This window comes from Oncorhynchus kisutch, linkage group LG6 (genome assembly GCF_002021735.2).
Source record: "Oncorhynchus kisutch isolate 150728-3 linkage group LG6, Okis_V2, whole genome shotgun sequence".
Classification (NCBI taxonomy): domain Eukaryota; kingdom Metazoa; phylum Chordata; class Actinopteri; order Salmoniformes; family Salmonidae; genus Oncorhynchus; species Oncorhynchus kisutch.
The window spans coordinates 82,017,329-82,029,476 of NC_034179.2; the positions used below are offsets into that span (position 1 = coordinate 82,017,329).

The 12,148-nt window shown below is 40.7% G+C and overlaps 1 protein-coding gene across 1 annotated transcript in view; it reads right to left on the reverse strand.

Annotated features, from left to right (window-relative positions):
• Positions 1-10,466, reverse strand: part of LOC109878664 (uncharacterized) — an 18,188-nt gene extending 7,722 nt beyond the window's left edge. The window contains exons 1-7 of the mRNA XM_020470874.2: positions 10,265-10,466; positions 3,899-4,097; positions 3,659-3,694; positions 3,512-3,565; positions 3,076-3,309; positions 281-387; positions 1-156 (exon numbers count right to left, since the gene is read on the reverse strand). The exon at positions 1-156 is cut by the window's left edge and continues 10 nt beyond it. Coding sequence (XP_020326463.2) covers positions 1-156; positions 281-387; positions 3,076-3,309; positions 3,512-3,565; positions 3,659-3,694; positions 3,899-4,097; positions 10,265-10,338 — 860 coding nt within the window. The 5' untranslated portion in view covers positions 10,339-10,466. The remainder of the gene's footprint in view (positions 157-280; positions 388-3,075; positions 3,310-3,511; positions 3,566-3,658; positions 3,695-3,898; positions 4,098-10,264) is intronic.
• Positions 10,467-12,148: the final 1,682 nt, after the last annotated feature.

A 12,148-nucleotide genomic window follows, 5' to 3' on the forward strand; every position in this document is an offset into this window, starting at 1 on the left:
CTAGGGGTGGTGACCGGCTGTGGTCCTTTGCAGCACAGCAGAGAGAAAGGTCTCTGCTTGGTCTTGGGGTGCTCCTTGAAACACAGGCTGAACACCTTTGCAGGGAGGCAGACATCCCAGTTGTATGGATGGTCATTCACAAGATCAGACACCATCCTGTTGGTGTTAAGGTCACCATGGTCAAATATGAAATTAAACACCATATTTAAATATATATATATATAATTTTACCTTTTTTAACTAGCCAAGTCATAGAAAGAAATGTGTCTAAAACACAAACCTGCTGATCAGTGTCTGTGTGGTCAGATCCAGTGATCCAACTTGCCGATGACGGTATAAGAGAGAGAACCCACTCAGCTTCAGAAGACTCTTCAAAGCAACGTTGATCTGAAACATGAATAAATGGAAACAGCTCATGTTAGTTTAATGAACTGCTTCTGACCTATTGACCTCTACCGCATATGAACCAAAATCAAAGTTGTACTTCTGCAAGGTACACTACATGACCAACAGTATGTGGACACCAGCTCGTCAAACATTTCCTTCCAAAATCACGGGCATTAATATGGAGTTGGTCCCCCTTTGCTGCTATAACAGCCTCCACTCTCCTGGGAAGGCTTTGGACTCATGTTGGAACATTTCTGCAGGAATTTGCTTCCATTCAGCCACAAGAACAGTAGTGAAGTATTGGACAGATGTTGGGCGATTATGCCTGGCTTGCAATCTGCGTTCCAAATGTGTTTGATGGGTTTGAGGTCAGGGCTCTGTGCAGGTTAGTCAAGTTCTTTGCACTGATCTCAAAAAAACATTTCTGTATGGACCTTACTTTGTGCATGGGGGCATTGTCATGCTGAAACAGGAAAGGGCCTTCCCCAAACTGTTGCCACGAAGTTGGAAGCACAGAATCGTACAGAACGTCATTGTATGCTGTAGCATTAAGATTTCCCTTCGGAAACTAAGGGAGAACCATAAGCCAGAACCATAAAAAATAAATCATAAAAACAGGCCAAGACCATTATTCCTCCTCCATCACCAAACTTCACAGTTGGCACTATGCCAAATCCAGATTTGTCCGTCAGATGGTGTACCGTGACTCGTCACTCCAGAGAACACATCTCAATTGCTTCAGGGTTCATGCTTTACACCACTCCAGCCGACGCTTGGCCATGGAAACCCATTTCATGAAGCTCCTGACAAACAGTTCTTGTGCTGATGTTGCTTCCAAAGGCAATAACTCCACAATAACAGCACTAGCAGTTGACCGGGGAAGCTCTAGCGGGGGAGAAATTTGACGAACTGATTTGTTGGAAAGGTAGCATCTTATGACAGTGCCACATTGAAAGTCACTGAGCTCTTCAGTAAGGCCATGTCTGTGTGTTCGATTTTATAAACCTGTCAGCAACGGGAATGCCCGAAATAGCCAAATCCACTCATTTGAAAGGGTGTCCACATACCTGTTACACATTCACTATATACACTGCTCAAAAGAATAAAGGGAACACTAAAATAACACATCCTAGATCTGAATGAATGAAATATTCTTATTAAATACTTTTTTCTTTACATAGTTGAATGTGCTGACAACAAAATCACACAATAATTATCAATGGGAATCAAATGTATCAACCCATGGAGGTCTGGATTTGGAGTCACACTCAAAATTGAAGTGGAAAACCACACTACAGGCTCATCCAACTTTGATGTAATGTCCTTAAAACAAGTCAAAATGAGGCTCAGTAGTGTGTGTGGCCTCCACGTGCCTGTATGACCTCCCTACAACGCCTGGGCATGCTCCTGATGAGGTGGCGGATGGTCTCCCGAGGGATCTCCTCCCAGACCTGGACTAAAGCATCCGCCAACTCCTGGACAGTCTGTGGTGCAACGTGGTGTTGCTGGAGGCACGATGTCCCAGATGTGCTCAATTGGTTTCAGGTCTGGGGAACGGGCGGGCCAGTCCATAGCATCAATGCCTCCCTCTTGCAGGAACTGCTGACACACTCCAGCCACATGAGGTCTAGCATTAGGAGGAACCCATGTCCAACAGCACCAGCATATGGTCTCACAAGGGGTCTGAGGATCTCATCTCGGTACCTAATGGCAGTCAGGCTACCTCTGGCGAGCACATGGAGGGCTGTGCGGCCCCCCAAAGAAATGCCACCCCACACCATGACTGACCCACCGCCAAACCGGTCATGCTGGAGGATGTTGCAGGCAGCAGAACGTTCTCCACGGTGTCTCCATACTCTGTCACGTCTGTCACATGTGCTCAGTGTGAACCTGCTTTCATCTGTGAAGAGCACAGGGCGCCAGTGGCGAATTTGCCAATCTTGGTGTTCTCTGGCAAATGCCAAACATCCTGCACGGTGTTGGGCTGTAAGCACAACCCCCACCTGTGGACGTCGGGCCCACATACCACCCTCATGGAGTCTGTTTCTGACCGTTTGAGCAGACACATGCACATTTGTGGCCTGCTGGAGGTCATTTTGCAGGGCTCTGGCAGTGCTCCTCCTGCTCCTCCTTGCACAAAAGCGGAGGTAGCGGTCCTGCTGCTGGGTTGTTGCCCTCCTACGGCCTCCTCCACGTCTCCTGATGTACTGGCCTGTCTCCTGGTGGCGCCTCCATGCTCTGGACACTACGCTGACAGACACAGCAAACCTTCTTGCCACAGCTCGCATTGATGTGCCATCCTGGATGAGCTGCACTACCTGAGCCACTTGTGTGGGTTGTAGACTACGTCTCATGCTACCACTAGAGTAAAAGCACCGCCAGCATTCAAAAGTGACCAAAACATCAGCCAGGAAGCATAGGAACTGAGAAGTGGTCTGGTCACCACCTGCAGAACCACTCCTTTATTGGGGGTGTCTTGCTAATTGCCTATAATTTCCACCTGTTTTCTATTCCATTTGCACAACAGCATGTGCAATTTATTGTCAATCAGTGTTGCTTCCTAAGTGGACAGTTTGATTTCCCAGAAGTGTGATTGACTTGGAGTTACATTGTGTTGTTTAAGTGTTCCCTTTATTTTTTTGAACAGTGTATATACAAAAGCATGATGTGACAAAATATATCTCTCACCTTACTGGTAAAGTTCTTCTTCAGTCGAACAAGGATTCCAAAAGGGAAGCCAAAGTGAGAGATGACTTCAGCTACATGCTGTGCTACCTCAGTAGAGCTACAACCTCTCAGGGGGAAGGCCTCCACCCATTTGGAGTAGAAGTCTGTCAAGGTCAGAACGTACTGGTGTCCGTTCAATGTCAAGGGTAGCGGCCCTCTGATGTCTATAACCAGCCACTCCCATGCGTCTTTGATCTGGGTAAGAATGGGAGAGCATATATAGTACTGTTTTAATGACACTTATAAACATGTTCCTCAGACCTTTCTTGGTTTTAGATCCAGAGGTTGACTGTCACAATTGCATTAGAAAAAGACATGCCAATGAATCAATGATCAACTTGGAGGCTCTATCCCTAACCCTGTATTAGAGACTGAATGTTTACACATCCTTCATTACCTCTATTATGTGCTTGAGGGGTGGAAGTTGGAACTCCATGTTCTCACATGCCACCTGAAAATGAAGTGTATCATTGATATTATTTTTTGCATCAGCTACTGGCATATAGCATAAGCTATTGGATGTTCTTGTGAGTAAACAACTTACCTTCGGGGAAACATCTTTCACTGCCCAGGTAATACTCTGTAAAGATCAATATGGTGAAAATATGAAAAGGTCTGCTTCGAGCAAAACTCCAGGAAATAATCCCTGTACATCTGGCAAAGCAATAGCATTGCTCAACTCAGCGCCAATGAACATGTGCCAATTGAACCTCAGTTTGCGTAGTACATCAAGGCCGAGTTGAGCAACAAATGAGGAAAAAGTCAGAGGTTGTATTAAAAGTACCTTCTTTTGAAAGTTTTTGGGATAGTCGAATATAGTCGGGACTGCGTCTGGCGTGAGGCGTTGACGTATGTCCCTCCCGCAAATATACTTGTCTTCAAAGTGAACAGAGCACACACGGTGGTTTTGTTGCGGATTCCACCCTTTACACTTCATATTAATAATCCATTGTTTGCGTCTTTCAGGATCATTTTGGGGAAATCTGTTACCAAAACATTCATACGTCAAATTGGCATCACAAGTACAGCTATCAAATGAAGAGTAAATCCATGAATGGTTTATGCAACAGATTTCTAAGAGAACAGCATAGCTAAATTCTCCTGCAAACCATTTGTACTAGCTAGTTGAACCAGACCTCTAACACTCAGAAAGCTCAGATTCAAACTCTACAAGTGTTAAGTCAATATACATTAGTTGATCATCAAAGAGTTTTGCTGAGCAACTTTCTTCATTTAATCCCGTTACGGCCGGTGTGTACTTCCAAAAAGGTTCTAAAATAAAAATGTACAAGCAACCAAAAAAAGCACCTCCAATGTAAATCACTCCTTACCGGCACTACAACAACTCAATTTGTTTTCCCTTTGGATATTGGTTAATACATTCAGAGTTCTCTCATCAATACCCATTTGACGGAAGGTCCTAGGATGACATATTTAGAATCAGATGACGATAGAGGCCAAGGCACAGCCTTTAAAAAATATATATATATGATTTAACGTATTTTGTTTAAAAATATGAGCTCAAACATACAAATAATTAATGGCTTCCAATCCACATGCTAGAGATTGATAGTCAAGTGTGGTGTTCCCTGACCTCTATTAATCCACATAAAGAAAACACTTTCAATAGCTTCCAGTCCACATGACATACACATCTAAAACCACTCAATAATAGGTCACTGATCTCTCCTCCATAGGAGGGAAATTTAATTTTCCATTTCACATGAATATTTCCTCTGGTAGGTCTAATTTTCAATAGCTCACTGTCCATATGAGCTATAGATCTCTAAAGACAAGTGTGGTGGGTTCTTTGACCTTATAACTTATAATTTTTTTTATTATTATTCCTACAAAATATGTATCTTATTACAAATGTGGTTATTATTTCACATACAGATCTACTATTTTTTTCTCCCCAATTTCGTGGTATCCTAATTGGTAGTTACAGTCTTGTCTCATCGCTGCAACTCCCCTACGCACTGCTTCTTGACATACTACTCGCTTAATCCGGAACCCCAAGCACAGATCAAAATCCAAATAAATTGTAATTTGACCACAAAAATCAACATTTTGAAATGGCTATCTCAGTCTCCGGACTTGAACCCTATGGCTTGAACCCTATGGCACTCCATATTAGAAGTTGACCAATTAAAATCGGAATGGCCGATTAATTAGGGCCAATTTCAAATTTTCATAACAAAATCGGTAATCAGCATTTTTGGACACCGATCATGGCCGATTAAATTGCACTCCACGAGGAGACTGCGTGGCAGCCTGTTATGCGAGTGCAGCAAGGAGCCAAGGTAAGGTGCTAGCTAGCATTAAACACATCTTTTTTTTTTTATCAATCTTAATTCTACATGGTTGATGATATTACTAGTTTATCGAGCTTGTCCTGTGTTGCATATAATCGATGCGGTGCCTGTTAATTTATCATTGAATCATAGCCTACTTCGCCAAACGGGTGATTTAACAAGCGCATTCGCGAAAAAAAAGCGGTGTACCTAACCATAAACATCAACGCCTTTCTTAAAATCAACACACAAGTATATATTTTTAAACCTGCATATTTAGTCAATATTGTCTGCTAACATTAATTTCTTTTAACTAGGGAAATTGTGTCACTTCTCTTACGTTCTGTGCAACAGAGTCAAGGTATATGCAGCCGTTTGGGCCGCCTGGCTCGTTGAGAACTGTGAAGACTATTTCTTCCTAACAAAAGACAGCCAACTTCGCCAAACGGGGGATGATTTAACAAAAGCTTATTTGCGAAAAAAGCATAATCTTTGCACTAATGTACCTAACCATAAACATCAATGCCTTAAAATCAATACACAGGAAGTATTTATTTTTAAACCTGCATCTTTAGTTTAGAAATTAGTGTTAGCAGGCAATATGAATCTAGGGAAATTGTGTCACTTCTCTTGCGTTCATTGCACACAGTCAGGGTATATGCAACAGTTTGGGCCGCCTGGCTCGTTGCGAACTAATTTTCCAGAAGTTTACGTAATGACGACATAACATTGAAGGTTGTGCAATGTAACAGGAATATATAGACTTATGGATGCCACCCGTTAGATAAAATAAGGAACGGTTCCGTATTTCACTGAAAGAATAAACGTTTTATTTTCGAAATGATAGTTTCCGGATTACCATATTAATTTTATTTTATTTTACCTTTATTTAACTAGGCAAGTCAGTTAAGAACAAATTCTTATTTTCAATGACGGCCTAGGAACAGTGGGTTAACTGCCTGTTCAGGGGCAGAACGACAGATTTGTACCTTGTCAGCTCGGGGGTTTGAACTTGCAACCTTCCGGTTACTAGTCCAACGCTCTAACCACTAGGCTACGCTGCCCTACGATGACCTAAGCCTCTTATTTCTGTGTTTTATGTTATTATTAAGGCTATGATTTGATATTTGATAGAGCAGTTTGACTGAGCGGTTGTAGGCAGCTGCAGGCTCGTAAGCATTCAGCCAAACAGTACTTTCGTGCGTTTGCCAGCAGCTCTTCGCAATGCTTCAAGTATTGCACTGTTTATGACTTCAAGCCTATCAACTCCCGAGATTAGGCTGGTGTAACCTACGTGAAATGGCTAGCTAGTTAGCAGGGTGCGCGCAAATAGCTTTTCAAAGGTCACTCACTCAGACTTGGAGTAGTTGTTCCCAAGGGTTCGCGGCTTTTGTGGAGTGATGGGTAACGATGCTTCGAGGGTGGATGTTGTCGATGTGTTCCTGGGTCGAGCCCAGGTAGGGGCGAGGAAGCTATACTGTTACACTGGCAATACTAAAGTGCCTATAAGAACATCCAATAGTAAAAGTTATAATAAATACAAATGGTATAGAGAGAAATAGTCCTATAATAACTACAACCTAAAACTTCTTACCTGGGAATATTGAAGACTCATGTTAAAAAGGAACCACCAGCTTTCATATGTTCTGAGCAAGCTTTTTTTACATGGCACATATTACACTTTTACTTTCTTCTCCAACACTTGGTTTTTGCATTATTTAAACCAAATTGAACATGACTCATTATTTATTTGAGGCTAAATTGATTTTAATAATGTATTATAAAAGTTAAAATAAGTGTTCATTCAGTATTGTTGTAATTGTCATTATTACAAATAAATAAAAATTGCCCAATTAATCGGTATCGGCTTTGAAAAACATAATCGGTCAACCTCTACTCCATATGCACAGAATTAAGAATAAAGGATCTAGAAAGATTCTGAATGGAGGCAAGGTCTAAGACTCCTCCCAACGTGTTCTCCAATCTCATAAATCATCTTATAATAAGGCTTAGTGTAGAGTACAGTGTGTCTAGAAAATCAAAGGTGAGGAATTTTGAAAATAAAAAGGTGTACCTTTGATAAGAGGCAACGAAGTCACCACAATGGTCTGTAGTGCATATGGAAAGTGAGCGATTGAAAATTAGACCCATCATGGGAACTATTCATGTAAAATCAGTGAAATAAAAAATAAAAGCAATTCTGAGTGGTGTAGCCTACTATGGACAACGAGGGAGGTCAGAGACTTACAGTACCAGTCAAAAGTTTGGACACCTACTCATTCATGAGTTTCTTTATTTTTACTACTTTCTAGGGCAATAGCAAAGACATCAAAACTATGAAATAACACATATCATGTAGCAACCAAAAAAAGAATAATATTCAAAGTAGCCACCCTTTGGGGCGGCAGGTAGCGTTGGGCCAGTAACTGAAAGGTTGCTGGATCGAATCCCTGAGCTGACAAGGTCCAAATGTGTCGTTCTGCCCCTGAACAAGTCAGTTATAACACTGTTCTCCGGTAGGCCGTCATTGTAAATAAGAATTAGTTCTTAACTGACTTGTCTAGTTACATTTTTATTTTATTGCCTTGATGTCAGCTTTGCACACTCTTGGCATTCTCTCAACCACCTGGAATGCACTTCCAACAGTCTTGAAGGAGTTCCCACATATGCTGAGCACTTGTTGGCTGCTTTTCCTTCACTCCGCAGTCCAACTTATCCCAAACCACCTCAATTGGGTTCAGGTGATTGTGGAGGCCAGGTCATCTGATGCAGCACTCACTCACTCTCCTTCTTGGTAAAATAGCCCTTACACAGCCTGTAGGTGTGTTTGGTCATTGTTCTGTTGAAAGACAAATGATAGTCCCACTAAGTGCAAACCTGAATGCTCTGGTAGCCATGCTGGTTAAATGTGCCTTGAATTCTAAATAAATCCCTGACAGTGTCACCAGCAAAGCACCCCCACACGCTTCACAATGGAAATCACACATACGGAGATCTTCCTTTCACCTACTCTGCATTTGGATTTCCACCTGTCTAATGTCTATTGCTCGTGTTTTTTGGCCCAAGCAAGCATCTTCTTATTATTGGTGTCCTTTAGTAATGGGTTCTTTGCAGCAATTCAACCATGAAGGCCTGATTCTCGCAGTCTCCTCTGAACAGTTGATGTTGAGATGTGTCTGTTACTTGAACTCTGAAGCATTTATTTGGGCTGCAATCTGAGGAACTGGGAACTCTAATAAACGTATCCTCTGCAGCAGAGGTAACTCTAGGTCTTCCTTTCCTGTGGCAATCCTCATGAGAGCCAGTTTCATCATGGAGCTTGATGGTTTTTGCAACTGCACTATAAGAAACTTTCAAAGTTCTTCAAGTTGTCCAGATTAACTGACCTTCAATGTCTTAAAGTAATGGACTGTTTTATCTCTCTGCTTATTTGAGCAGTTCTTGCCATAATATGGACTTGGTATTTTACCAAATAGGGCTATCAAAGGGGAGGAACAAAAAAGTGTAACTTTGATAAGAGAATTGAAGGAAACCACCACCCTTGTCTGTAGATCATATGGATAGGAAGGTATTGAAATATGCCAATAAAATCTGATCAGTGGTAAACTGAAATTCTATTTAATGTAGCACGGATGAGGGGGGGGGGGGGGGGGGGGTCAGTGACTTCACATTATGTGGTTTTACATCTCCATTTCACCTGGATGTGAAGGGTTTGGAAAGTACCCTTGTAAATTAGTCAAATATAGCATAGTAGTTAAGATGTAACTAATAGAAATGTTGGGCCATTCGGCAACTGGAGTCCCTATGCAGTGTGTGTAATCTTCATATTATGGCAAGAACCTCCTGGACGGAATGCAAACATTGTTTTGCTTACACGCAATCACCGGCATTGCACTTTTACAACAGTCCTAGACCAGCTGAGCACCAGAAAACAGCATATTGCCTCCTTTTCGGCTCTGTTAAGAGTAGAGTTCTACCACAGAACAACGAGACAGATATTTCACAGAATGTATAAATGTGAAGCATCCTGTTGGCGTTTCCACTCACTAGCAAATATGGTGATGTTAGATATTACTGCACTGTTGAAGCTAGAAACCAAGCATTTCGTTACACCCACAATAACATCTGCCTAACATGTATGTATGTATGTATGTATGTATATGGCTTTTGTCAGACATTAGGCAAATTTTGTCATCTGCTGAAACATTTTAATGCCATTCAGTTCTGTTTACAAAATTTAAATCTGTCAAACAGAGTCGACTACATTTTCTAGACTTTACCCTTCGCCAAAGTTGATAAAAATGGCATTGTTTTGGGGTGCAAGGGCGAATTGAGTTATTGCACAGGTCAGAGTGGGCGTTCCCTAAAATAAATATGCAAATAAATGCTAGAACGTGCCAACAGAATTTCACTCGCTCGTGTTTGGCTCTGCCCACCTCCTTGTTTGTTCTGCCTACTATGATTAATTTACCCACATTGGAAACGACAGGCTCTGGTCCATCTTGGGTTAGTTATACAAATCTTTGGTTCGACTATTGGTAAAAACATAGGGTGCACCTTGCTCTCTACCGTCATATGATACTAGATATATCACTCAACCTAGGGACCTTCCGTCAGAGACCTAACTTGTTATTACTTTAGGATATTCGGGGGTTAACTGCGGTTATTATATACTGTTAATATAATCATATTATAACGCTTGCAGACATTGTGAATCGGAGCTTTCTGTTTCACGAGCTACAACAGCTGGTTAGAACTTTAGTATGCGTTTGCCTAAGCTAGCTGCCGTAGTAATTTAGTTAGCTAGGCATCAAACGTGGCTCTCGAGGTAGTTTTAACAGTAGACTAATACTTACCTAAAAAATCCCACACCAGCTTTGGGGCTGCGATTTTTGCAGTTGTATGCTGAACACAGTGACAGTGTTGGCATTCTTGTCGCTGTGTGACAGGAACAAATATTAACCACGCAGGACTACTAACTAGCTAACCACTCTCTGAGGTGTTGCCAATTATATTTCAGTGAGAATTCTTCTTTGTTGGGGTTTTACGAAGCACTACTTCCAAAACGCTGTATTGCCGCCACCTACTGTGCGGGATGTTTTTTTTTTGTTTTTTTCATCACCATATTTGGTAATGAGTGTAAACGCTAACCGGATGCTACAAATGTATGCATCTCCTGAAATATCTGGCTCATTGTTCTATCTGCGCACATACTGTACTGTCTTTGACCCAGCCTTTTGCAAGCCTCGTTTTTTAAAATTAAATTTATTTTTTATTTTTTTATTAACAACAAATCAATACATAAAGCACATGAGGGAACACAAGCATACATAGATTATAAACAATAGACAATCGAGCTAGGGGGTACAATATCACATTACAATTACACAAGGACCTTAAGGGACATGCATATACTTACAATTCTAACAGCTTTTTTGTTAGTAGAGCATTTAACCGTCTTAAAATACAGTTCAATTTCTTTTTGTAGGGTACGAAAATGTGGTTTTCTGTTTGTAAATTTACATTTGTGTATATGAAATTTGGCCAAAAGAATAATGAAATGAATTACAAAAAACAATTCTGCTTATTTCTATTGTATGTAAAGAGTCCAAACAGTACATCTCTCCACAATAGTGTAAAATCTTCATAAATGTGTTCAATTATAAACCTACTGATGTCTTCCCACAGTTTTCTTACATGCATACAATGCCAAAAAAGATGCAAAACTGTTTCTGGGTGGTCATTACAAAAGGAGCAATTTGAGTCTATGTTTTCCTTAAACTTCTTCATATAGTGGTTGGCAGGATAATATTTATGAATAATTTTAAAGGAAACTTCCTTAATTTTGTTAACAAGGTATGTGTGTGGCAACATCCAAACTTTTTTCCAACAGATATTATCAATAAATCCATTCCAATAAGGCATGACATAAGGTATACATCATCCTGCTGAAACAAGGTTCGTACCGCTCTGTTGTTGAATGGACCAAAAGAGAAACAAATCTTTCCTACTGATGAGTCAACAGGGTCAATAGAAGGTAGGCTCTGAGGGTCAGGTCTTGACACGTTCCTGAATAACATAGAAACACCTGAGGGAATGGCATCTAAAACAATTGCAAAATCTTTAGGTGTTACAGGGACCTTGTAAAGTGATAAGAATTCTTTATAACTGAGTAAAAGACCCTCTGCATTTACCAGTTGGCTCACCAATAGGATATTATTTCGGAACCAATATTCTAAAAACAGAGAGGTATTTTTATACAATATATCCTGATTATTCCATATATAATATCTGTGTAGAGAAAAATTGTGTTTATAAGTTAAGGACCATGACAAGAAAACCTGCCGGTGAAAAGCAGAAAGTTTCACTGGAACTCTGTCAATATTATAATTGCAAAACAACATGAAGTTAAAGCCACCAAAAGTAGAGAAGACAGGATGAGGAATAAAATTCCAGATAGAAGTGGGTCTTCTTAGGAATTGTTTTATCCAATTGATCTTAAAAGTATTATTTAAAGTAGTAAAGTCCAGAAAATTCAGTCCTCCATTCTCATAAGTGTTCATTACAACAGTTTTCCTAATGTAATGGGCACGGTTTCTCCAAAGAAAGTTGAAAAGCATCTGGTCTATTTCCTTCCTTATTTTACTGTCAAGATATAAAGATAGAGCACAATATGTTCAGCCTTGGTTATTAGGACTCTACCTTTTAAAGATAAGTCCCTCTGTAGCCATTGATTTAGA